Consider the following 27,562-nt stretch of genomic DNA (forward strand, 5'->3'; position numbering starts at 1 on the left):
TCCTTCAATTGGTTTATAGTCCTTTAAAAATGTGTTCGGGGCTTTATGTCTTTTTTACAAGCAGTCTTCATTTCTACATATGAGAGATCTAAAAATAACACACAAGAGATATGAAAAGGTCATTTCTTCAATTTAAATTGTAAGTGGCTATAGGAGACCATTTCTTCGTAATAAAAAAAACACCTCTCTGTAAAAAGGGTACAAATCAACATAAATAACCACTCAATCATATCTGTCCGTTTTTTAACAAAAGCTCTAAACGGAAAAAGGAAAACAGGTAAAGAAACTACATGGAAAGTGGAGACTGGCAGCCCTCCAAAATCACAACGCATAAACACCACAATAATCGCCCAGACATAGCAGAAACAGAAACTTGCATAAAAAGACGAAAGGGATTTTTTTCGAGGGTTCAGAAACCTTAGTTACTCAGTTAGTCCATGATAACAGGAAAGAACTGGATCACCAGCAAAGTATATCTTTGAGTTGTAAAAGAATAATGACAATCTGTACACGCCTTCCAGAGAAAATTCTTGAGTCCCTTAATGGTCATTGCTTATAGAGTAATAACATCAAAAAACAGTTGGATATGCCAGCGAAAATATTTCCTTGCAGGTTCAGTGAAAAATCAAGGCTATATTCCATAAAGCAATTACGAAAAGGTAACCATCCACCCATCCCTAAGGAAATTATGTTAGTGGTTGAAGCATAGAAGTAACAACCTAAAAATCATAGGTCTGAATCCCAGCAACAACATTTAGCCCATCTGCTCATGAGGCCAACCCATCAAGTCTGCTTGTCGGCATATTAGCCGAGGTGCACGCAAACTGGCCCGAATATCATTACCATCAAAAAATAAATTGAAAAAAGTAAACATCAATCCAACAAAAGCATACCTGTGCATCAAACACAAATAACATCTTTGTCTTCTAACCAACGGAATCGCCATGGATGATCTTATACTGCTTCAGAGCTGTAAAATCAAACATCAATTACCAGACCCCTGCAACTAATCAGATAAACAAAGCCCACAAAATGATTCTGAGCCGATACAGAACAAGCAAACTTTAGACATGAAATTGCTCATATAATGTAGAGGAAAATGCTACACATACAACACCAGAACTCCTGCTAACATCTAATGACTCTACAAAGAGCTAAGCTCCTCAGTATATTGCAGAAGGTTCTAAATGCCTGGGCAGATAAACAATCACTAGTTTTTGAAGCACCATAACTATCTTTCTGCAATATTAGATCATAGCAAAAATTGCAAAAATACAAGAAATATTACCATATATCGAAGAAAAAAAACATATGAGTACCCTAAGCTCAACATGATCGAAGCAAAACAGGACCCACGGATGAGCTGAGCATATCACTCAGGGCTAACTGAATCTCACTTGAGCCATGCTCACAACTTATCAAGCTTGAAAGTAATGGGAAGAAGCAAGACAAGTTTTTCTCAAATGATGCATCTCCTAAACTACATATTGCCTGGAGAGTTGCAATGATAAGAGGTGCACGTGCAGCCAACTCTCTCCTTCTACCAGAGCCCAGGGGGATTAACCAACGAAGCTGTGCACCAAGAGATGACTCAGACATTTGTCTTGAACGTGCAATTTCAATATAGAAGTGTAAGACCTCGCTGCAAAGGTTGACGAGGTAAGTTTCCACTTCAGAATCTTCAAAACCAGTAGGTTTATCTTGCACAAGATTTTGTAAAAATGAGAGGCAAATTTGATATGCCTCATTCTCAAGCCGTAGTAATGGAGGGTCCTGCATTTGGGTCATGGAACTGAACTCTAGAAGCTTTGACCGCAGTGTTGCGTCACTGTTTATCTTATGAGCATGAGACGCCACACCACGCATGGCATCAAAGAGGACAATGATGTTTTTGCTAGACAGCTGAGGTCTGTATATGTTGTAGATCTCCATCACAGCCTGCAATGTGCAAGCGACCAATATGGTAGTAATTATGCTCTCCACATATACACGAAAAGCAGGAAAGATTAATCAAATTGACCATACAAGGTTTCCAATAATATCAATGTTCTTTCTAAAGACATGACATTTAAGGAAGCACACGGCCCCCATACTTCAGCGAATGACCAAAATAACACTACAAAGATATCCCGAGTTCAAGTAGACACCTAGAAAGAGAAACACAACCGCCAAACACCAAAAACACGAACACCTATCATATCAAAGATCGTCCTACAGGATTCTGAGATATTCTGAGTCTCTAATCTCAAACTACAGAGATCAGCAATAGAAAGATTGTCTGAAACTTGAGAAGGCATCAAAAGTTCATAGTATTACTCAATTATAATTGATTCTCTTTTTCCCAGTTCTAGTCATACATAAAAGAAACTATGATGAAATTAGGTACTAACTTCTATGAAGGCGTTACTAGTTATAGTTCTAACATCAAAAAATAAAATAGTATTAATCTCAGATTGATGAAAAACTGTGAGAAAAGATAACGCAACCGTAAATCAATAACTCATGAATGGTAGGTTGTTTATCAAGTGGAGCACTTATCCGGTTATCTTTCCTTATTAAAATATCTTACCCCAACCTTCATCAAATTACTCCTATTCCAATATGGACTTCACGGTATCTCCTTCTAGACATTTAAAAATAGCTTTAGTTTCCAACATAAATCTGTTATTTTTTATCCATATATACATTTCTAACTTAAGAGCTTGAATAAACGCTAGCACACCAAATATACATGCGTCCAAAATTTCTAACTGTGCCTATATATTTTAAAACCAAAACTATATGGCAACCCCACATTTCTCCCACTTAATTTGACACGTTATCCACCTTCAATTTGTGTCTAACAATGTCAAGTCAAACCACGAGATATTCAAAAGATCTTATAAAAAGTACGACATTCATTGGGCTTTCTGAATCCATCACACTAATGATTTTTATGTAGGAACATGAAGCAATGTACTGATCAAGCCCTTTATCGTGTACCTTTGACATAGTGTATACCATCTTTACTTGCTTCAGGAGAGCATATATAAATGAATTAGAACTAAACCCACAGTAGTGGCTATGCTGGATACCTGAATTAATAATAGCTGAACAGCAGCCCTACACTTCACATCAGAAATAGCTTCATATAGACGGTGCCTCCTCAGGTTTTCCAAGTCCTCATCTGGAGAATCTGTCCCAATGGTTTCAGCATTGCTATTCCTAGCCATATCTTCTTCCTGGGACCAATAGTTGTTATTTTCATTCAGAAGAAAAGAGAAGTCTGGAAGAGTTGCATTAGCTGCTTCTTTAAGGGACAAAACCACTTCAAGCCATTTGTCTTCAGAGAAAAGATTCCCAGCATTGCTCATAAGACGGACAAATGCAGCAATGCCAATACCAGCAAGACTCTGATGAGGACGCTTGACAAAATTCACCAATAAGAACAGCACTTTCTTCAGAAGAGGATTGACTGTGTCATAAAATTTAACAAAAAGATCTACAACCAGTTGGAGTGCCAGTGTGCAGGTCTCATAAAGCCATGCATCCTGATCAGGCTCACCCTCTTCATCATCATTTCCATGCATAGGTGAGTTTTCACCTGAAGGATCAATCGTATGTCGAACATAGTCAAAGATTGGAAATAGGACAGATTCAAACACCCTTTCCCATAATGATAAAGAGAAATGGTGCCCATAATTGCGTAAGGTATCAAACAGCACTTGCAGAGCACTCTTTCTGATTTCAGGCCTCGGGTCAAAGCTAAGTTCAGATAGTCCTGTAAGAGAAAAGGAATAATTTCTTAAACAAGTATAACAAATATTAACCTAGACTTAAAACTTGTCTCTACAAAGAACAGTGAAAGAGAGCATTTGCTTTACAGGCATGAAATCCTGGTGTCTTTGTCCTTACCAGCCAACAGAGGAAACCAGAAATACAGATGGTCCTCCTTATCTGTCAATTCTCCATTTTCAATATTGTGGTCTTTTTCTTTATGAGGTGAAGATGGTGAAGGCTTCCCAGAAGCTTCTTTGTCCTTGTTCCTCGAGGAGCCAAGATCACCTTCAGCAAGTTTTGCCGCACATAAACGAAGGAAAGCAATGGCATTGAGACTAATATCTTTGTTGAACCTACTATTAGTGAATGCAATAAGGCAGTTAACGCAGTCTGTGAATGTGGTAGTCTCAGTCTCCGTAATATATGGAAAATAATCTCGCACAATCTTTTCCATTATCTCAAAAGACAACAGCACAATATTTTTATGGTCATCATAAGCAGCAGTGGTGAAAACCTGAAAACGTTAGGTAATCAGAAAGAAAAAAAAAACATTAGGTGAAAAGAACAAACTAGAAATTTAAGAAAAGAATGCATATTCGGTATTAACACGTAATTTATAATGGAGTAAAGATCAAAAGATGGTTTATACCATGAACATGCTCTTCCATCCAGACTTCACATGATTGACTCGAGATAAAACCATTTGAGAGACGCATCTGATGATTAATTCTCTAATCTCAACAGCACTACTCTTGCGCATAACAATCACAAAAGGCTTCATAAACTCATTCTGGAAATTATAGTTAGCCAATTCTTCTCTCTCCAAGAACTTCATTGATAACTGGCGTAAAGAATCCATTGCAAATATGGCAATTGAAAGATTTTCGGAGCAGCCAATGGTCACAAAAAATTCACCAAGAACTTGCCAGATTTTTGTCCAAACAAATCTGATACGATTCATGTTGTAGTGCCTGTTCAACGAAAATGAATTAATAGTTCTGCTAGTTATCAGGAAGTAAAAAAGAAAGCAAAATGATACACTTTAAGTAAAGAAACCAAAGGACCTACGCAATCTCAACCATCTTTGTGAGACTAAAAACCCGTGGATCCGAAGTAGAACGTAATTCTTCCATGGAGACCTTGCATAAAGCTTTAACAAAATCCACTATAGCCTCACTATTTAATTTCTGACTCCTTATGAATATGCGGTTCATTTCACCAACTTGTTCCAACATGTTTAAGTTAGAGACCAAGTTGTTCATCTGCTCAGATGTGATGCCTGCAGCAGCACTGCCACCAATACCAGCACTATCGTATGAACCTCTCCTCATAGCTGCAGCTGCACTTTGAATCTTCCCAGGACCTTTCTTTTTCAAGACAGGAAGGATGCTAGACTTAGTTTGTTTTGACTTGTCAAATTCATTTTGAGGAAGTGCAAAGAAAGTAGCATCCGGAGGGGCACCCTCCCCCAAGAGATGCAAATGTTCAAACCGAGAAACACATGTCAGAATATGTTCCCATGCCTCCTGCAGGTAGTTTCCATCCTCATCTGCGATCGTAACTATTGCCTGTTAAACAAAAAGGAAAGTCAATGAGTTTCTCCCTTCGGAACTCAAGGAAAGGATGAGTATAGAATTTATAACCACCAGCCATTACTTGCAAGGATACTGTATAGTCTTCCATAAACCTCAGGGAGAAGATAATACGGTAACTTAATAGCAATGACACAGGGAAACTAACCACTCAGGTCAAACAAGGTCCAGACTACCTGCTACTTTGACAAGAAACGTGGTCCTGCTTTTACATTTGCCACTTGGTCAGCGAGGAGCAGTCTATTAATATACATGAAGTCCCACCAGAATATGACAAATCTAGAGCCTAAAACACACGAGCGGTGTAATTGCCAACAACCCCTTCATTATACACATGAAATCACATATCTGCAAGGAGGTGCAGGCAAACTCGTACAAGGATTTTTTTTCTTGGATTTGAGTAAATTTAGTTTAATTCTCAGCTAAAAGGAACAAAAAGGAAAATGAAAAAGCGTAAGGTTGACTAATTAGCCAAAAGGGGAGAGAAGAGGGTTGAGAAAAAGAAAGTCCAGGCTGAAAGAGAAGCCAAGGGTCCACTAAAGTCTCTTACATCCCCACACCTTACAAAAGAGCCACTGAATCATAATACCAGGCATGACTATGGGTAGCATTGGATTGGTGCTGAGAGGTATTCTCCACCAGCCCAATTTGATTGGATCTAAAACACTTTCCAACCATCATTTATTCTGGTAGAAATCCTGGCACTCTAAATGTGTAAACTTGTAACAGTCTACTATAAATACAGTGTAATATAGGGTTGCGAACTGTTCCAGGTAAATAAACTTCCTCTTCCCCTTTCCATCGACCCTCTTTGCTCCGCTTAAAGGTTTTTTCTTTCTTTCTTTACCTTTGAATAGATTATTATAACAATTTCAGCAAAATACGCATTCACATAATGTTTGAAGCGCGAAAAACATGAAGAAATTTGTTGAAGAGATGTAACCCTTTTTTTTTTTGAATAATACAGAATATAACTAATTGATATTAAGCACCTGTCCCCGAAAACTGAAAAACCAACTATAAAGCGGAGTTTCTTTGCTGTCAGTAGATGAGTAGATTGGTTTTGTGGATACCAATTTTTGCTATCAGTTTCAGATATTGTTTTATAATGATAAAAATGTGGTTAGCCAAGAAAATCTAAAATGTTTTTAGAAATTCTTTGCATCATAGATTAATCCTCTGAAATTTAAAGGACAAACGTCTTTAAAATATAATATATATATATATATGTATGTATATATATATACACACACACACACACTGAATGGTCATCAAAAATATATATAATATTGAAAATCATGTGGTCAAATGAAAATTCCATTTTAGGAGGCAAAAAGTGAGCCGGTAATACTTTTTTTGTTATGTGAACCTACTTTGTTTCTTTTTTCTTGTTGTGGACGAGACCGCGAGACGTCTATCTATGGAAACCTGCCTTAAGTGAGAGCAAAGGTATAGGAAATTCTATTGGTCCTTGATATTTAGCATATAATCCCTCAACCTTCAGCGAGAATCAAGGTAGTCAGAACTAAACTAATGAAAGATCATGGACTAGCATTTGTTAACCACGTGCACCCTGTATTGGGAATTGGTGACAAAAATATTAAGCCTTTTTTATTGGAAGGTAATAAAAAATTTACAACAAGATACATGGCATTCATTCTTAGTGAGTGTGTAGGATGGTGAATTTCAGCTAATGATACGGTAATATGCTAAATGCAAACAAAGATCAAAAAAAAAAATTCCATATTGTCACACTAAACTTAGTCCCCTATTATGCAAAGGAAGACTTTGAATTCCGGAAAATCAGTCCATATCACTTATATTCCAGAAATTTGGTTACCTGAAACCCCATATTTGGATCAGCTACTGAACACGAGACTAATTCTAGAGATGTTTTCTCCCAAAAGATGAAGAACCAAATTTCCTTTTATAAAATTAAAAAAAAATATTAAGAACCAAAACTCCAAGTTAATCAAAATTAATGGAGCCGAGCATGGCTTTGCCGAGCATCCAGGCCTCATAGTGAATAAGAATTTAAATTATTGGAAGCGTAAACTTTTTACTAGGATTAAGTCACTTTTGGGCAGACTTGAGCAGAAATAGGTCAATGAAAAAAGGATAACTGCAGCAGTATCCAAAATATTTCCTGTGAGTAAAAGAGAGATAATTTAAGAAATAATGGAACAAGGAGTTAGGTAGTAAAGAGGAGTGGAAAACTAAATCTAGACCACAGATTTTTCAATATCATAACGGGAATGCATAAAATTCTGGAGTTAGGCTTCAAAGAGGGACAAGGGTGTGAAAATTTCTCAAGAGCATAGAAAAAAATCAAGAAAGTACCCTACCAATCAAAAAATATAGCAGATAGGCACCATAATCATTAGAAAGTGTACTTTTAGTCTTATTCTCATTTCCAAAGGCACTGATATCTGTTAGGGCAGACCAATACCTTATCCTTTTTTATGAAGCAGACCAATACCTTATCCTTTTTTATGAAGCAGACCAATACCTTATCCTTTGAATTCCTATCATCATCCAAGATCATTCTCGAATAAAATTTAGTCAAATTATGGTTTTCCTGTTTGGCTTGTTTATGTTTTTAACCAAATTTTGTCAAAATTCAACTACTACCAGATGAATGTCCACATTTCGCCTGGACGGTTATCAATATGAGAGTTTTGAGTTTTATTCCTACTTGTCAGAATAGTTTTTATTCCTAATGTCCACATTTTGGGTCTTGTAACACTATATGTGCTAAGGACTATCTTTTTAGCATAATAAAATTTGTTACCTTCTCCACCAAAAAAAAAAAGAAGAATAGGTGTTGACAAAAGGTTACAACTTATTATTTTTAGGGATGGTGAATAAAACAATTTTGAAGTCGAGAAGTCTAAACTCATTTAAATATAAAAAATATTGTGAAACTATCCTTTGATACATTAGATATTATGCCTAAAAGAAAGGTGAAAGCTACAATCAAACTAAGATCAATGCCCAGCTCCGTTGACAGTTATTTGACTCAAACATCATTTTAGGTCAAACTATATCTTTTCATTATCAGTGAGTCGTGGTTTCACAAGCTAATAGTATCCTTGGATCTGAATTAAAGGGGTAGGTTGAACTTATGAAACTTCAACACAACCTTACCCAATAGAAGGTACATCAGCTCTATTGATCAATTCCAACGATTTGCCCTACAATTTATCGTATGACAATCAGTTCCAAACTATAGACAACAACCGTCACGTATGACTCCAATCTGTTCAGACTCATTCTAGCTTGTTCCAAAATTCACCGCACCAACTTGCTAATGTTACTAAACTGTATTATCAGCTGCCAACACAAAGGAAGACCTCTTAGCAAATCCATCATTCACTTCGATGCTGGAGATCGGATAAGCTACTAGCTCGGGAGGAAACTATAAGTCCTGACAACAATGCGTACATGCAAGGGGTTTCATGAATATTATGCACAGTCTCTATTACAATAAATAAAAATTAAAAAAATCAAATTGCAAACTTGGTAAGCACCATCAAAAATCAGATTAGCAACAAAACAGATTAACTTAGTACAGTAGAATCATGGGCATGCAATACTAGGAGAAAACACAAACCTTGATTGCTTCTATGTTTTTCTGTTTGATGTCTGCAGGTGAGTGAAGAGAAGTAAATTTTGCAAGAGAAGTCACAAAAGCATCCCTATGTGTTTTCATGGACATTGCAGCAGTAACATGGATTGCACAACGAAATCCTTCCAAACACAGAGCTATCACAACTCCATCATCAGTTTGGTCTAGAGGAACACTAAAGGCAGCCAACATTGGAGCCCAGCAGACCTCTACCATGAATCTGAGGATCACCACATCTGTTGCAGCATAATAAACTGATCTGCAAAGGCAAGTTGAATTCAAAGTGATCTAGGTTAATCACGCAATGGAATGAAAGGTGGTACACAAAATTGACCTTGAGTAATGAATAAATTACATATTTCTTTCTTCCCTAAAAGCTATGTTGCTCGGACTCTCCGAAAATGTCGTTGGGTGCGGGTCGGACTCTCCTAAAATGTCGCCGGGTGCGGGTCGGATCCTCCAAAAGTAGTGTATTTTTGGAGGATCCGACACAGGTGCGGCACCATTTTGGAGAGTCAGCGCAACATAGCCTAAAAGAGATCATAAGCAATGATACTATGACATATCCTTCTAAAGCTTCCTAATGAATACGAATGTGTGAAAGATTGATCTCACAAAAAGAATACAACATAGTAAATAGTATCATCATTTTTCAGCAGCAGATCAATATGTAATTCTTTTAAAGCTCTCATTCTTATATCTTTACAGGAAACTGCTACAGAGGGTAAAGAAAAGAAGCTGTTAAGAACAAAGACAGAATGATGGAAGTAAGATAATACTTCAAGAATATAACTTCTCCCGTCCAGGCATAGAAGAATTATCAAGTGAATCTTACTCGGATTTGCGAGCTTTCTCTTTGAACTGCTCCTGCATGTGTCTGACTAGATCATCACTAGTCTCCATACTGCCATCTCCTCGCTTACGGACAACAATATTCAAAATGCTGTCTAAACCTAAAATCCTGTTAGAGTTCAAAGACTGCTTTTGTTGGAGAGCCAAGTTATCATCTTTCATTTTAATTTCATTTCTCGATATCCGCTCATACAAAGATCTCAAATAATCCTCTGGCAAATCCTTTCCATCATCAATTCCGCGATTGTTCCGTAAAAAATCATCAGCTGACATCTACAGAATAATGGGACATCAGGCCAAATTACTGAAAATGGGCATAAACAAATAGTCAACTCCTGCAAAACAAAAAGCATACCTTCGTTTTGACCATAGGATTATGGGCATCAGTGTTAAGCAATATAACTGAATAAGCAAGGACATAGGCAGTGTCTGCACTACTAAAAGCTTTTGGATTGCATTTACAGTACCGTTCAGCAAACTTTTCCATGATTCGATCAATTTTCTGGGCCTCACCAGGCAATCTGAATCCTTGTAGAAAGGCCCTGATGGCTTCATCAAACTCCTTTCCTTGGAAATCAAAGGATTCCACATACGCATGCATTACTTTCAATGCTAAGTCATCCCTTTCCCCAAGGTAATCGCCTATTAAAGTCTTATTCAAACCAGAGGCATCTTTAAGAAATGCCGCAATTTCTTCTGGTGAGCTCCCCACTTTATTAGCATTAATCAGGAATCCAATGCCTTTCTTGGGTTTCCTATTAAACAGAGATATACCTTCCTGCACAAGTTTCAAGTTAGACCATGTCGCAGACACTGCTCATGACAATTCTTTTGGCAATCAGAATAGTTACTTGTCCAAAGAACAAATATACTTATCACCTACCTGAAGCTCAAGCTTGTAAGCGCGACGCTGCTCAATCGTAGAAACATCCGAAACTTCACTAGAGGATTCAGAATGAGAATCTGATACTTCAGTATGCTCATCCTCATTGCCATTTGCAATGGGAAGAGTCCCAGGTTCCGAGTTACTGTCATGTGCCTCGTACTTTTTGGTTGAATGAGTATCCGGAATACGCAGTTGTTTGTTCATCCAGTCTCCCAAAGACTTCAAGATAGCCACTAAGCACTTCATTGCTTCTAGCTTCATCGTTGCCTCTTGTGGTGGCAACAGAGTTGTTGTTGTACCAGGAGGTACCCCTTGAGCAGTTTTAAGAAGCCCATTGACCATTCTGGGAGAATTGTGTGGACAACAAAGCAGGAACCAGATGAAATTAATAATCAGACTAAGCTGAAATTTCTTAACTATGTAATACACAGACAACAGGATTTGAAAGATACCTCTCAAATATGTTTGACGAATTGACATCACAATCATAATTGAGGAATATATCAACCAGAATCTGTGAATCAATGCAGAGCCTCTCTAGAAATCGAAGTACTATCATTTTCTGTTGGAAATTTGGTTGAGCAACATTTTCCAATACTCTAAGAACAATCATGGGAAAGAAAACTCCAATTTCTGCCTTGAGGCCGCCTCTAAATCTTGCAACCAGACTTATAAAAATTGAGCATGAAAGCTGGAAGACAATCATGAGACTTGAAGCGCTGTTTTTCAAAAGCGACAAACACAAGTACTGCTTAATAGCACCTAAAAACCTGTAAGAATAGACCAAAGCAATTAAAACCAAATATAACCATGAATTTAGACCAACCATCATTGAAATTGAAAGATGCACAAGAAGTTGCCCTGCTGATTGCAGTAGGTCAAATAATCAGACAGTGCCAAGACCTAAGAGTAGGCACTGATTAGAATTTCAAATAAAGAGAGGTTATGAGACTTACGCAGAAATCTAGCAGATGACCAGAAGGAAAAAAATATTGCAGAAATGAGGATAACAAAAATGAGAAGTGGTGACCACACTGTGACTAGCACCTAACCAGTGAAAAAATAACCACCATCATAACTTCAACGTGTCACGACCCAGATCCAACTGTCAAGGTATTGTCCACTTTAGCTCAACCCTCTGCACCACCTCAAGGCTTTTGGCCTTACAGTTTTGTCTCCTTGATTGGATTTGAACCATCAACTCCCACCATATGAAACCAGTACTTTAACAACTGAGTTAAGTAGGTCATTTATCATCCCAAAGAGAATTAGAATCCTGAACTCACCCTTATGCAGTCCGTAACTTTCCCCTCCAATTCCGATGTGAGATTTGCCCAAGGGAAGTTTTGTTAGAAACCCCGTTTCAAGTTTAACCGCCAACAGTCCATGGGCTGTTACATAACGACCCAGAAAATAACTAAGAAATAGATTGTAACAGTAATTATGTTGGTCTTTGAGACTATTTCAGGTTTGCACTTAAGTAAGGGTGCCAAATGGACGTGTTGGGCTAAACTATAGGAGGTAAAAACAAGTCAACTCAATAAATTCTTTGGGCCATAACTCATCCAGATATTGCTTGGGTCAACATGGTTGGGTCTATTTCGGCTAAAATAATAAGTCAATTTAGGCACAACCCAAGTCAAACCATCCTAAAAGTTTGGGTCAATTTGGGCTGCGCACAGGTAGCCCAAATTGACCTGCCAATAAATATATCCCAGCCAAACTCGTCCAGTTTTAAACAACTTGAGCGGGTCATAATTTCATGGGTCCCCTGCATATAAATCTAGCAAAAAGCTATTTTTTTAACTTCTAAATGAACTCCACGGACTACAAGAGTTAAGAAAGAATATAAGATGTAAGATTGAGATTCTGTGTGGTTTGGGCATGCATCTCGGAGCAAGGAATAAATTGGTGCCATTAACTCAGTAACAAATTAAGACCAACCACAGCCTTCGAAACTCGGGGATAAGCCCGCCCCTCTACCCTTCTCCACTTAAATACCAGGTTTAGTTTGTTGGTGTAGGAATAAGCCCGCACCTCTACTTCTAATAGTGTTATTTTTTTTATTATCAAGAAAAAGTTTTAAAAGTAAGAATGATCATGGAGAAGTTTGAAAAGAGGTTGTACAGTAGGAAAATCCAATTGGTGAGAGACTACTACTTATCAATAGCGTGCTAGACTCATTACCTGCTAACTTTTTTTAACAAAACTAGTCTTAGGCTACGCGATTTGTGCGTGTACCTTCTCCATGAGATATAAAGATTAAACAAAAATTTAAATCTCTGAATATAAAGAAGGTTAGTTATATTTAACTAACTAAACAAAGAATTGTACTTACTTTTTATTCTATGTTTAGTCACTTGTTTTAAATAAAGTGTACCTTCGATGGCATGAAATTAGAGGAATGTATTGTAATTTACTTTTTAATTCTATGTTTAGTCAATTGTTTTCTAAATAAAATAAAGTATTCGTAAAATTTCTTACAAAATAAGAAAAGGTAAAAAAGAAAACATTCCTAGAGTTTTTAACATAAATAACAAAAGAAAAGATGCATCTAATAAAGAATCATTAGTTATTTTGTGTATGAACATCTTATATTTAAAGGTTTTATTGTACTGCCAAATGAAAAGAAATTTCAATTTAAGGAAGGTCCTAAATATTAGGCCAAGTATATTAATGGGAATTAATTTTAAAATCCTAAATAATAGGAAGGTAACCTAAATCACAATTTTGTCCAATATAAACTCTATTTTTAAAGGGTAAAAAATGTGAACGATATTTCGCTAAGGGTTTTCGTACTTTTAATATAGTATAGATAAATAACTAACTCCCCATTTACATGTCTTTTTTTTCTTTAGTCTGTCCACTTACACGATGTCTATTCCATGAAAGATACAGATAAAGTTGGAAATTTTTTCGAGGGATTTCCTATTGGATGGAAAAAAATGACGAAAAACTCTATTTACTCAAATATTCCAGTACCTTTTTAAAAAAAATCTATTTATTTAAATAGAGTACAGTAACATAAAGTGAGAAGGAAGCTGGAAACTTTATTATAAGTAATTATGATCTTTCTCAGAAAAACTAAAATAGTACTCACAAAAAGTATCATGAAGAAAGATTTACTCAAATATTCCAGTATCTTTTTTAAAAAAAAATCTATTTATTCAAATAGAGTACAGTAACATAAAGTGAGAAGGAAGCTGGAAACTTTATTATAAGTAATTATGATCTTTCTCAGAAAAACTAAAACAACACTCACAAAAAGTATCACGAAGAAAGATCTGTACAAGCTAAATATGGAGCTCAAGATCCAAGGTGCACAAAGCCACAAACTAGGAATCATGCTTTAAGGGGTTGGGTGTGGAAACATGTAAACCTTCAGAATGAGTACTCTCAAAATTCATTCAGAGATGGTGATGGTAGATAAGAACCCTTTGGGCCTGATGAATGATTAGGACATATATCCCTCAAACATCGGTTCCCGGACCTATTTAATTTCGGAGCTAACATGGACGAAACGGTAGCTCAGTTTGGTGGGAGTCAAGAGAATTAATAGACTTACATGTGTCTGCATTAACAAGCTTGATTTTTATTTAATTGCTACAGCTTACAAGGCTTGATTTATTGAACGTAAGCCAGAATACTGCAGAATATTTCATGCTAATCCCTAAAATATCATATAATAATATGCATTTATTAGTAGCACTTCAGATACCTTACTAGACAGAGAAAGTAATTACAAATTATATTGTAGGTATTCTGAGACTCCTACATAAGAAGCTTCTCTTGTGCATTAGAAATCATCAATCATGAGGAGCCATTCTTGTACATTGTTAATCATCAATTCTCTTTTTCTTCTCTCTACTTTTATACAGCACAAAGTTACGAATGGTTGGATATTATTTTTCATGAGAGATCTATGACTGGAAATCGAAAGAAGGCCCAGCTTCGGAAGATACTAGGAGGAGTAAAAGATCTAATCACAGAACCTGAATGGTATGAAATCATCGAATCCCCAACTAGATGTATAGACCGAAGTCTGTGCTTTGCACTTTACTTCGGCTTGTTTTATCCAGGCCAATCGCGAAAAAGGTACTCCCCTGTGGGATTCTCAATAGGAGCACATTTCAAATTTCTTTTAAGATAAAATGCTACCATGTATGTTACCGGGGGAATGTTATCACTATCTCTAAGCAGCTTCTTGGACTCGCCGTATTATCTGTTGGTATTACCTTAGTTAAGCACATATAAGAGCAACAAATAACCATCTTTCCATGTGAAACATTGAGAATATTACTATCTAAATGATTAAAAATGAACAATACTTTATAAGTTAGATCAAGTAACAAAATAAACACGTGCCATTTACACATTTATGCCACCCAAAATGAACTAGTGGCAGTGTGGCAGAGACAATACTTCAATACATCGAAATAAGAAGGGATATACAGTAATTAGACGAGCAATTGCATAAGTGATTGAGGCATAGTACTTAGAATAGATTTGAGTATAATAGCTGGTAAATACCTGTCACTTGTCCTAAATATTGCTCCAGCATTCTCCAACAATATCTTGAGCAGCTCCAATGCCACAATCTTACCTCTCATTAACTGTGGATCTGCTGCTGCCTCCTTCGGTGGGGTTTTCATTGAGAGCTTACATAAAGCTCTAAACACCAAGAATGCATCTCTTCTCAATTTATTCCCGATTTGAACCTCCAAATCATCATCCCTTTCTCCCTCCCCATCCACCAACTCCCCTTTTCGCCCCTCTAGTGCCGTCTTATACATGCTAATCTCCCAATACTTGGCGTCCAACATATCCTTATCTGTGGAATCCAACAAATCAGCAGGATTAGTGGACTCCACAGTCGATGTAGTTGTCTCAAATGCCCCATCGTGAGCACCAGTAGACGTAGCACCGGCTCTCGGAGTCCCAGTATTAAAAACACCATCAATGTCCTGCAATACTTTGGTTATAAACCCCTGAACAAACAATGTCATCGACCCATCAGCATCAGCTTTTTCAGCTGGTTCCATTAATTCCGCCACGACAATAGGTTGCAATGGCACAGTAGACGAATCAGCCTCCATTCTCCGAAAGACAATCACCAACATTTGAACCAAGGAAGCTTTAGCCGTAGTCTGATTCACCACATTCTTACTCTCCAAATAGATATCATAACACGTTCTCACAACCTGTAACAAAGAATCCCCATGGATTCGGATCGAAACGGATGTTACGGCAGATAAAATAGTTTTAATTACAAGCAATTCCACGGCATCATCTCCTAAATCATGACATTTACAAACAGACTCGATCAATTTGGATAGAAGCTTGGCATCAGGGCCTCCAGTGGGGTCCGCTTCACCGCGAAGGTACCCGTGAGCAATGAGCTTTTGCACAGCATCAAGAGCAGCTTCAGCGATCTTAAGGTGACCTGAAACTGCGGCGTTTATCAAAGGGCTAAGAATAAGCTCGGAATCATTAAAAGAGAGATCTAGGAGAACACCGGGGTGTTGGTTTGTTGTATCAGGATCGGGTTGGGCAGAAGGGGAAGTGGGTGGGGTTGAAGATGATGGGTTAGTAAGGAATTCAATAACGGATTTGCATTCGTGGGATAGCTTTGAATGTTTACGCCATGATCCGTTCTTAATAATTTTCTCAAGGGCTGGGAGAAGCACTTGGTTTAGCCGGGAATCGGCTTCCGAAGAAGCCATTCCCGATTTGGGTTAGATTGGATCTGGATTCGTAATTGCCCGGCGGTGTGGAGGGTCGTTCAAGACGACGTCGTAATGGGAGTTGCAGCGGCGACGAGGGGCGGCCAGAATGTGTGGATCCGGTGAAGGAGAACGGAGTGAGGGGAGTGTGATAGAAAGTGGAGCGAATCTAGATCGCGATGTGTGTTTGATTATTTTTTTCGTATAGTAGGAGTATTATCAAACAAGTGGTGTGCAGCCCGATGGTTTGACCATAGAAGCAATTTAGGAAATGAACATGGTGGTTGCTTGGTACTTGGATTTTAGGAAATTGGAAGGCGCCTAATAGTACCGTACTAACGCCTTTTTCTGCTTTATCAATCTCTACTAGGAAATGAATTTGAAAAGAAAAAAAATCCCTAGGAATGTCAAGTGAAGTTTCCTTATGTGTCTCTAGATATTCAAACTTAAGATATTCAAACTTAAGATATTACCAACAAAAAGGCAAACTATTGTTTACAATTCTCTCAAAAGATTGTATTTGTATGGAGTTTTGTGGTACTAAATTGATATAAACATAATATGGACTATCAAATATTGTCTTTTTAAAATATAATGTTTATATATATATATATATATATATATATATGCTTTTGACAGTTTGCATTTTAAATATCTTGATAAAGAATATTATCGTTTTGTCAATACACGTATATGTGTCACTCGTTAAGGCTTATTTTCTTAAATATTTGGCAATTAAATTTGTAAAATATGTAATGTAATTACACTTCTGATTGGAAATATGACTTTATATATAATATTATAATTATAATATGATAAACAAACACATTTTAGATCTACTATGTTATGTAATTACTTGATTGTATAATTATCTGGATAATAATGTACATTTTTTAGTAATTATATGACAGAACATATATTGTTTAAGTGAAATATTAGAAGGGTGTTATTAAACCCAATGTCAAGACTACTATAATAATGATCAAATTAGAAGATTGTTTTGGATTAATAGCCAGTTCACTGTTTGGCGAAGCTCTTTTTGGTCTTTTTTTAAAGTATTTTTTTCCCAAAATTAAGGTTTTTGGTCAAGTTTTTAGAAGGAAAAAATATTTTTGAGTAGAAGCACATATGGTTTTTGAGAAGCATAAAAAAGTATAGCTTATTTCTAAAAGTACTTTTTAAAAAAGTACTTTTGAGAAAAATACACTTATAATCATTTTTTAAAAGCTTGGTCAAATATTAATTGATTCTCAAAAGTATTTTTGAAATAAATTACTAAAACACAAATTGCTTCTTACCAAAAATAGACAAATATTTTTTAAAATAAACTGATTTTAGAAGTTTGGACAAACAAGCTATAAAAGCTCACATTTGATTTTACAAGAATATGGATATACCAGTTAAGAGATAAATAGTACTAAACGCACCGGTAGCCGTTTTAGAGTTATTTAAACATATTTTGTATTGTGAAATATTTAAGGTTTGCCAAAACTTAAACCACCACACACATGCTATTTTTTCTTCTTCTTGCTGCATTTCAACTTCTTTTTCTCTATATTCTTGTTTGACCAAAACGTTTTAGGCCCTTTTTGTTAAATCAATTTAATAAGTAGATAAAGAGTGGATCCTAGTTAAATATAATAAATCCTATATTTGAAGTTCGATAATTTTGATGGTATGTGACCGTGTTCAAGTCAATGAATGTCAAGTTAATGCTCAATGATTATCAATAAATATGAGAATGAAAACATGCAATAAATGTGACAAATGGCATTAATTGTAATAAGAAGGAATTTGTCACCCAAATATTGAATGAGTTGGATGATTCCTAAATGAACAAAGTGTTCTTGGATCTTGTGAATAAAAGAGGAATGTTTAATAATAGAATCAAACAAAGGAGACAAGACAAGCTTTTTGTATATTCTTGATAGTAACCTTACACGACCCAAAACTAACCATATCGTGATGGCGTCTATCGTGGTACTAGGCAAGCCGATACATTACCAAAACAAAACGAGATTTTCATTTTCAAGATAATTTCCAAAGTAATTTAATATAGAAACTCCATAAGGAGTGTAAATCAAAAACAAAAGTGCGGAAAAGAAAGCCCGACATTGGGGTGTCACTAGTCATAAGCATCTACTACAACCGTCTGACAATATCAAGACTAACATAGCCTGGAAATAATTGAATATAACTAACAGAAGATAAAGAGGGAGTAAAGCAGGGCTGTGATCGCTAGGCAACTACATTACTAACTCCGATGGATCTACCACCGAATAATCAACACGCGCTACCGGGTCCAGAAATACCTGAGTCTGCACACAAGGTACAGGGAGTAACGTGAGTACGCCAACTCAGTAAGTAAACAAACTAAATAAAGATTGAGCAGTAGTGACGAGCAATAAAACATATACAGTTCATATCATGAAATCTCAATAGAATACAACAGGCTTTTAAAATCAGGGTTTAAATCAACTCAGCTCGCTTAAATCCAGTTTTAGTAAAACCGTTTAAAATATCTTTCAACAGTTTTCAAACAAAGTGATGAAACAGTGGGTAAAAAAATGATGAAAATATAAACAGCCCCTCGGGCAAAACATTACTCGTGAACAGCCCATCGCGCAAACATGAATCATAAATAGCCCATCGAGCAATCTCACAGTCACTCGTATACAGCCCCTCGAGCATACCTCACAATCATTCGTAAACAGCCCCGCAGGCACAACATGAATCAAGAACAGCCCTTCGGGCAAAACATCATATCACTCACTCAGGGCACTCGCGCTCACTGGGGGTGTGCAGACTCCGAAGGGGCTCTTACAGCCCAAGCGCTATAACAAGCCACCTCATGGCATAAATCAATCAGGCCCTCGGCCTCACTCAATCATGAATCAGTAAACATGCTGCGACGTGCAGGCCGATCCCATAAATATTCTCACAAATCAGACCCTCAGCCTCACTTAGTCATAAATCAGTAAATTATATTGCAGCGTGCAGCCCGATCCCATAAATATCCTCACAAATCAGACCATCGGCCTCATTCAGTCATAAACCTCTCAAGTCACTCGGGCTCTCAGTAAAAACAGGGTAATCAGCCCAAAACAATTTTTATATGCATCAAAACAAAGTAATAAAGACTGGGTTATGAAAACAATAAATATAACATGACTGGTTATAGATTTTCAATCGAAAATAGTGAGAGGATGGTAAGAAAAAGGTCCCTCGGGGTCCAAACAGCTTTGGCACAAGGCCCAAGTATGTCGTTCAGCCCAATTTATAGAAATTCTTTTTAAAATACATAAGTATCATATAGTTTCAACCAAATACGCAACTTATAGTTGCTACGGGATGGACCAAGTCACAATCCCCAATGGTGCACGCCTCACGCCCATCACCTAGCATGTGCGTCACCTCAAAATAGTAGAACGATACGAAATTCGCGGTTTCATACCCTCAGGACTAGATTTACAATCGTTACTTACCTCAAACAAGCCAATTCCAATATCGAGCAAGTCAAATGATGCTCTAAAAATACCATCTCGCGCGTTCTGACCTCCGAACGGCTCGAATCTAACAAAAATAACTCAAATACATCAAACAATGCTAAAGGAACCAATCTCAATCGAAAAAGGTTGAATCTTTAATCAAAAGCCCATAATGACCAAAAGGCCTAACCCGGGCCCGCATCTTGAAATCCGACAAAACTCATAAAATTTGACAACCCATTCAATTATGAGTCCAACTATACTAGTTTCATCCAATTCTGACTCTGAATCGATGTTCAAAACTTAAAAATTCACTTTATGAAACTTTAGGCAGAAAACCCCTTTTTTGTTCCCTATTTCTTCCTATTTATAAGAGATATTTCTAGAAAACTCTAAAAAGGTACAATTGGGTGAATATTCAATGGAATATTCCTATTCATAGTCCTAAAAATGTTCCAACAGTTGTTTGTTCTCTACTCGACTTTGGCACTGGTCTCTCTCCTTGGGTGGCTCCTCTCCACTGGGCCGTGCTTGGCTTTGACCTCAGTCTCATCTCGTCCGTTTGCATTCACTAAACTCGACCTAATTTTGACCCATACAGTTAGTCCCTCCGCTTATTGAGGTCATCCTCGATGATCGGATTTTATCTACATCTAATCACAAGAAATTCCGTGGTGGCGAATGAGCTGAATTGGTCGATGTCGAATTGATGAGGATCGGCTCAAAGGTTGTGGTTGGCGTGGCTGACATAGGATGATGTCATGGCCATGCGCGTCATTATTTATCATCTTCCCGATGCAATGCGTTGTTTACAATGCCTCTGTTTCTTTGATTTTGGTGTCACTGACAGTTTCTTGCATCGATTTGGGCGCCACAAGATCCTATAAATAGAGGAAGGAGGATTCACAAATGAAACTTTCGCACTTCATATTCCATTTGCACTTTGTTTATTCTTCTGCTTCTTCTCTAACCCTTGTCTCCGATTTCCTTCTACTTTTTAGCTCTAGCTTCTGGGTTTTTTCCCTTTGATACTCTCTTTTCGTCTCTATTGTATACACGTTACTGTAGAAATGACAAACTCCCCTCAAACTTTTGACATAGTCTCTTATGCCACCCCATTGTCGGTGGTCATACCTTCCGGTGGCGGTGAGTCCACGGTTGCGGAAGGCGAAAGTTTTTCCACCGTGGAGGAGGTTGTTCCCCGGAACCCGTCTGTCAGAAATGACTTCCCAAAAGAGCCTACCCCTTCTCCTGAGCAGGTACTATCTGATATGGGGCCGAAATAAATTTTTGCCCTCTGATCTAAATTCTGTATCCCTGCTCACGTGGATATTGTTTCGGCGAGGAACAACGTGATAGAAGTCCACCGGCCCAGGTATTGCGCTTTCTACGCCTACCCATTTTTTGTGGGTTACTCTCTTCCTCTTCCCCCACTAGCTGAGGAGTTCTGCCGCTTTATGGCGCCTGCCCGGCACAGCTTTCCCCCTACTTGTATAAAGTCTTTTTAATGCTGGCAAAGTTTGCATAGTTGGAAGGCTGCGAAGTCTCCATCTGTCATCTGTTGCATCTCTTCTTGCCTAATTTCTACAGAGGCACGCTGATTCATCTCCGCCACCATGGGACTAAAGGATTGGTGGGGGGATGGATGACAAAGAAAACCGCCGGTTCCGGTGTAGTTACTCCTTCGTCAGGACCGAGCACGTAGTGGCGCACCCAGTCGGGTTCCCCGAGTAGTAGAACTTCAACCATAAGGGTCTTTTATCGTCTGTCATATATTTTGTTTATCCGCCCTCTTTTTTGTTTCTGACTCACTCATGTCTTTCTACTTTTAGTTGATAAGCGTCCACCTTCCCTGGTTTTTGACATTGAAGACTGGGTAACTCGCGTCTTACCTTATACTATGGGAATTCGCGACTGGGCATCCTTTAACAAGCGGTTTGGGCCCAAGCCTTCGACTAGTAAGTATGATTCTCACTTCCACGACCCTTTCATCTTCATTATAGCTTATCACTGTCTTGTCATTTTTTAACATGATTTTCTTTTTGTGCCAGGTCGGCGAGCTTCCAAGAAAGCGAAGGCTTCGGTGCCCGCATTCCGCCAGGCGGTTGCTTCGACTGGAATGCAATTCGTACTGGCTGAGTCCGTACGAGAGGGTCAAACTCTAGCTCCGTCGTTGGGCGATTTTACCCCATACGTGGCCATTACATTGGTTGAGACCTCTTATCACCCCGTCTTGCACCTAATTAACGAGTCGTCCAATGGCGAGGAGGAGGTGGTACTAAGGAAAAGGTGGAGGGTGGAGACCGGAAGGGTCGGTGCTACTGATGCCGAGCTGAAAAGGCCCATTATTTTGGATGCGGAGGCGGTGCCATTACTGGACATTGAGGCTGCTCCCACGCCAGTTATCGTCACGGAGGAAAGGCTATCAGAGGTTGAAGGGACCTACAATAGAGGGGAGCATGCACGAACAGCCAGGGTCGACTCATCATTAGCGGACGGGAGGGATAGAATCGTCCTTGTAGAAGATGATGGGTCATGCTTCGATGTCAACCCTGAAGAGGTACGGGCTTTTGAGGAGAGGTTCACCTGAGTGGAGATAAGGACGAAGGGGTCTGATCGGCACATAGTCATACTTTTAGATTATAACCTCTTGGACAACTCGGAACGGGCGGTGCCGGCCTTCATTTCTTTATACGCAGACTTTGAAAACAGGATGCTGCAGATGGTGAAGGATGCGGATCTTTCATTGGGTATATCTGACATGGCCTTACGAGTAAGCTTGCTTTTCCTATGTTAAGTTTGTTCATTTTGTATGTGTAGTTTACTTCCGCTGACCTATCTTCTTTTGTGTGTTAGACCCTCATCTTTGAGATTGAGAATGATCGGCAGGAAGAGCGAAGGACGACCCTCTTCAAGAAGATGGTATCCAAGTATAGAGAGTATCGTTCTAAGCACCGAGTGCTAGACAACTTACTTAGCAAGGATGACCAATTTAGACGCTTCACGATGGGCTCAAGTAGAAGGATGAGGAACTGAGGGATAAGGACGAGGAACTTATGAGGACCATCGGCAGATGCAATGTGCTTGAGGGGGCGCTGAGGGCTAAAGAGGATTAGCTCTAAGTGAGCAAGGGAGTGATGGCCGAGAATACTGACCTTCAGGCACAGGTGGCATCTTTAAGGGTCGAGCTCGAGCAGAGCGAAACAAGGGTCGTCAACTTGAGGGATGAATTTGAGCACCATGGTCGAAGAGTTGGGCCGAGTTGAGAAATCCAGAATGGCCATTGTGGAGGAGGTGGCAGCACTAGGGGGCACCCTCCGTGTTTGTAGGTCTGAGCGAGCTACTGAGGAGGAAACTTCGGCGCTCAAGGCGGCAAGGTTTGAGGAGCGGATTGGGGGTTTGGAGGCGGAGCTGTCTGAGCTGAATGAGCAGGTTGCCGCCCTAAGAATCGAGAAGGCACAATAGCAGACCAAGTCGTCTACTTCTCATACTTCTGCCGATCCCGGTGTACCACGGGAGTTGTATGAAATGTGGGTTCATGCGGAGGCCCAACTTGACATATACAGGTCTTTGAAGACGACTGGAAAGATTTCCAAGGCAGAATTTGAGGATGTTCGTGTCAAGGCACGTACAGCTCGTGACGCTTGTGGTTATGATCCTGGTACGCCCGGGGAGGACGATGATAAGGCGCCTTAGATGGGCTTGCCTCCGACCCTTGGTACGACGATAGTATGCCAGTGACGTTGGTGATGGAGGGGACGATGCGGCGTGAAGTCTTTGTACTTGTTTTTTTGTGTTTTGTTATTTTTTTATGGGGGCGTCTTTCAAGCCCTTTGTAAAATGTATTGGAATGGAATGATTGAAATCGAACAATTGGTTTTGCTGTGTATTTTTGGCTCTTCTTTCTTTTTTCTTTCTCGTGAGTGTCTTCTTTTGTGAGAAGGTCCTCGACTTTCGGTCGGTCAAATATAAGTTGATTCAAACGAGGTCGAATATAGATTGATTTGAACGAGGTCGAATGTAAGTTATGTAGACATGTGATTTTTGACTCTCCCCAAGATTTTTTATATTTTAGCATATAAATATTTAATTTAGGCCTAATATAGCTATTTCAACTCATTTTTACTTTGTTACTTTATTTTATTACAAGAAAATAAAAATTACAAAAAATAGGTTCATTAATGTTCTATAGTTATTTTAAATCTTGAAAAATACCAAAAATAGTTTGTTTTAACGGCCAGTATTATTTTAGTGGTTATTTTACTTAAAAAGGATTAATTAATAAATGAGATCGTATTTTTAGGCTCGTTCACGGAGAAAGAATAAAACTTGGGCTTGAGCAATCCATTTTTAGGCCTAATTTTTGGACCTAGCCCATAATTACCAAGTCCATAAGACCAAACCCATATTCCGTTAACCTAGAAAAACCTTTCTTAAAAAACATAGGGACGTAATACATAAAAGACCTAAGGACTAATTGGCAAAATACACAAAAAGTACATTAGACCTAGACCTATAGATAGGAATAACGCCTAAAATCCAAAGGGGGGACTGCACACTGATCAGCCGCAACAGTGCAAAAGAGGAGACCCCTCTCTAAATTTCATCTCCTTGGTGACCCCCTCCCCCCAGAAATCAACCCGCAAGAGAACGCCCAAAGCTCTCTATCTCTGTCTATCGTCGGAATTCACCACCGGTCGACCACCCCATAAACACGACCACTCTTTGACTTCATCTTCTTCAGCCGTGTTCATCGGAGAAACCCTAGCCATGGACATCACCTAAACTCCAATCCCGAGTCAGACCCGGCTGAATACAATACTTGTGGTCGCTTGTGCATTTTCTGGCGATTTTTTAGTCCAAGACAACACTTGAACACAAAAATTCCATCGGAGTTCCTATTTTTCCGGCGAGGTCGTCGATTTGTCGAGGTTGTCCATTCGAGGTCATATTCGGTGAGTCAAGCTTAACTAAGGTCTGTTTTCTTTTAGTTGTCGAATTTGGATCTTCATTTTTGCACCTCATCTTGTATTGATTCGTGTCACGCTTGAATAAATATAGATGTATTCATATGGTCTTGTATATTCATTTGGCTCTTTGGTTTTGGAAACTTTGGATTCAAATTTTGCATATTCTGCTTATTTGCTTGTTAATTGATTCTTAATCAACAATAAAGTGTAGAAACAGAAATTTGGAAAGTGGCTTTTCTATTTTAAATTTCAATTGAAGGCCTCTTTGTTGGATGAATTTGGAAATATGTTTCGTTCAGCTGGTTCTCTTCCGCATGGAGGTTGTACTGTGAATTTTCATTTTGCTATATGTTTTAAGGTTGAGGCGGAATATAAGGGATATTGACGGCTCTTATCATATTTTGATCTACCATTTTTATTTTGATTATTTAGCTTTATTTTGACTATTTGTTGGCCCCGTGTGTTTTAGATACCATAGTAGTCTAGTACAATTTGTTTGCATTAGCCTGTAGGGAATGAGAAGGATCGAATCCACTAGTATTAAATTAAACTGCATGCTTTAGATATCGGGCTCGGCCTAATAAGAATAAAAAATAAACATGGGCATGACTATTAGAAATCAAGGCGTGCCATTTAGTTGAATTTTCCATGGCCCTCACAAAGTTGAAAGTGTGTAGTTGCTTTATACGCGCTATTTAAAAATTACTTTTCTAAACTCGGGTGTGTATTTCATGTGACCCAAATCCAAATCTCAACAACATTAAATAAAATGTGTCTCGGACCGCGGGTGCATTTCATGTGGCGTGGTCCCAAGACGTGTTTTAGATGGCGTTGAAATCTTCCCTAAAAATAATTAAAAGCGGTTAATAAATTAAAATCTGCCATAGGTTAAAACGTGTTTAAAATCAGATAAATAGGCCAATTATAAAAGTTGAGCGGTCGTGCTAGAACCACGGAACCCAGAAATGCCTAACACCTTCTCCCGAGTTAACAAAATTCCTTACCTGGATTTCTGTGTTCGTAGACTATATAACAGAGTCAATCTTTCCTCGATTCGGGATTTAAAATCGGTGACTTGAGACACCATAAATTATCCCAAGTGGCGACTCTGAATAAACAAAATAACCCCATTTCGATTGTCACTTAAATTGGAAAAACTCCCTTATACCCTTCCAGGTGTAGGAAAAAGGAGGTGTGACAGCTCTGGCGACTCTACTGGGGATCGAACCTAGAATCTCTGGTTCAGGGTTCAAGAATTCGAGCTTAGTATAATTGTTATATTTGGCTTTATTTATAATATGGTTTTATTTACATGTTTGGGCTTAATGTGCTAAATATTGCTTTTTACCGCTTTGATATTGTTGAACTGTATATAAATTGATACGAAACCTTCCTCTCTCTGAGTCTTCTAAATCATCTAAGAAGTGTGCACTTCGTGTGACTTCTCTTCTGTTAGAGTCATATCCCAATTTTAGAATGAGGTTCGGACAAGTTGCAAAGCCGGTGAAGCTTCTGTATTCTCGGTACGCTGCCCCCCCTCCCCCCACGGTTCGAGTTGTCCGCTTGGGTATACAAGTCTAGAACAACATACTCAGGTTTTGAACTTAGAATAACTCAGCCTCATGCCGGATCCCTAGTAGGAACATTTGTTTGCATCATGTGCATCTGACTTTGGGGACTCAATACAAAGGTTGGGTCCGTCTAGGACAGGTGTGCCCAAACAATAAAAGATCATCCTGATGCATCCTATGTGCTACATGTTGCAATTTTCAAGGGTAAAAGGGTCATTTGGCGGACCAATGATAGCTGAGGGCAAATGAAAAAAGAAAAATAAGGAAAAAAAGAGAGGGTGAAGTGTGAAAATAAAGCAAGTAGGGTCCAGTTATGTTTTCTGTCACATTTTTGCTAAGAAAAAAACCAAAAAAAAAAACAGGAAAAATTCAAAAAGATTTTGCACTTTTTCATCATTTTTCGAAAATAAAAAATAAAAAAAAAGAATGGGAAAAGAAAATCCAAAAAGAGTTACATGTTTCATCATTTTTCAAAAAAAGACAAAAAAAATTATTTTCTCTAAATTAGTTTTTTTTTAATTCTCGCCCGTATCCAATCTGCCCGAACTACGCATACCTGATTCTCGTCTTTCGGGGCATGATATGTAGGCAACCCACATAGGGTCCGGTATTCCTAGTAAATCTTAGGTTCTTGGCTTTGCAGGGTCTTAGCCAAATTTTACATTTTTATCCACTTTTGGCCACATAAGTCATTTTGCAAAAATAGTCTCAATCATGTCTTGTATGTGTCTAATAGGGAGTGTTATTATCTCACATAGTGTTGGTTAAAGTTTTCTCATACATGTGTAGGTCTACTTACTGGAGTCTGAGCATGACATACACCCCGGGACCATTCAGTGAGGACCGCTTATTCAGAGTTGCTTAAGGAGATATTTTTTTTATTTTTTATGTTTTGGGCATGTTTTTCTTTTTATGTCGTTTTTTACTTTCTAGTTTTGTACAGTAATGTCGAGTCTTTTGTTATTGTACTTTCTTTTAGTATTTGAAAAAGTGTGTTGTGAATAATAAAAAAAAAAGATATTGTGCATTTTTATATTTCCGTTAGAATTTTCTTTAGAAATACTACTCCTAGAAATTAAAAAAAATAAAAATA

General features: G+C 38.2%; 1 protein-coding gene across 1 annotated transcript; it reads right to left on the bottom strand.

The window, feature by feature from the left end:
• Positions 1 to 1,051: 1,051 nt before the first annotated feature.
• LOC104245214 (brefeldin A-inhibited guanine nucleotide-exchange protein 2-like) lies at positions 1,052 to 16,785 on the bottom strand. The gene is made up of 11 exons (XM_009800792.2): positions 15,248 to 16,785; positions 11,170 to 11,487; positions 10,715 to 11,060; positions 10,187 to 10,609; positions 9,815 to 10,104; positions 8,965 to 9,238; positions 4,828 to 5,327; positions 4,409 to 4,730; positions 3,895 to 4,273; positions 3,075 to 3,760; positions 1,052 to 1,938 (listed from the first exon to the last, which is right to left on the bottom strand). The coding sequence occupies exons 1-11, from the start codon at positions 16,438 to 16,440 to the stop codon at positions 1,327 to 1,329; spliced, it is 5,343 nt and encodes a 1,780-aa protein (XP_009799094.1). The 5' UTR covers positions 16,441 to 16,785; the 3' UTR covers positions 1,052 to 1,326.
• Between the last annotated feature and the right edge of the window lie 10,777 nt (positions 16,786 to 27,562).

Source organism: Nicotiana sylvestris, chromosome 1 (assembly GCF_000393655.2).
Source record: "Nicotiana sylvestris chromosome 1, ASM39365v2, whole genome shotgun sequence".
Classification (NCBI taxonomy): domain Eukaryota; kingdom Viridiplantae; phylum Streptophyta; class Magnoliopsida; order Solanales; family Solanaceae; genus Nicotiana; species Nicotiana sylvestris.

Bases quoted from the DNA above. Each gene is read 5' to 3' on its own strand.
- LOC104245214 (XM_009800792.2), bottom strand. From the start codon at position 16,440: ATGGCTTCTTCGGAAGCCGATTCCCGGCTAAACCAAGTGCTTCTCCCA. The intron at 5,328-8,964 runs GTTTGTGTTTTC...TTTGTTTAACAG, and splicing joins AAAACATAGAAGCAATCAAG to GCAATAGTTACGATCGCAGA. The intron at 3,761-3,894 runs GTAAGGACAAAG...TTTCTCTTACAG, and splicing joins CTGGTTTCCTCTGTTGGCTG to GACTATCTGAACTTAGCTTT.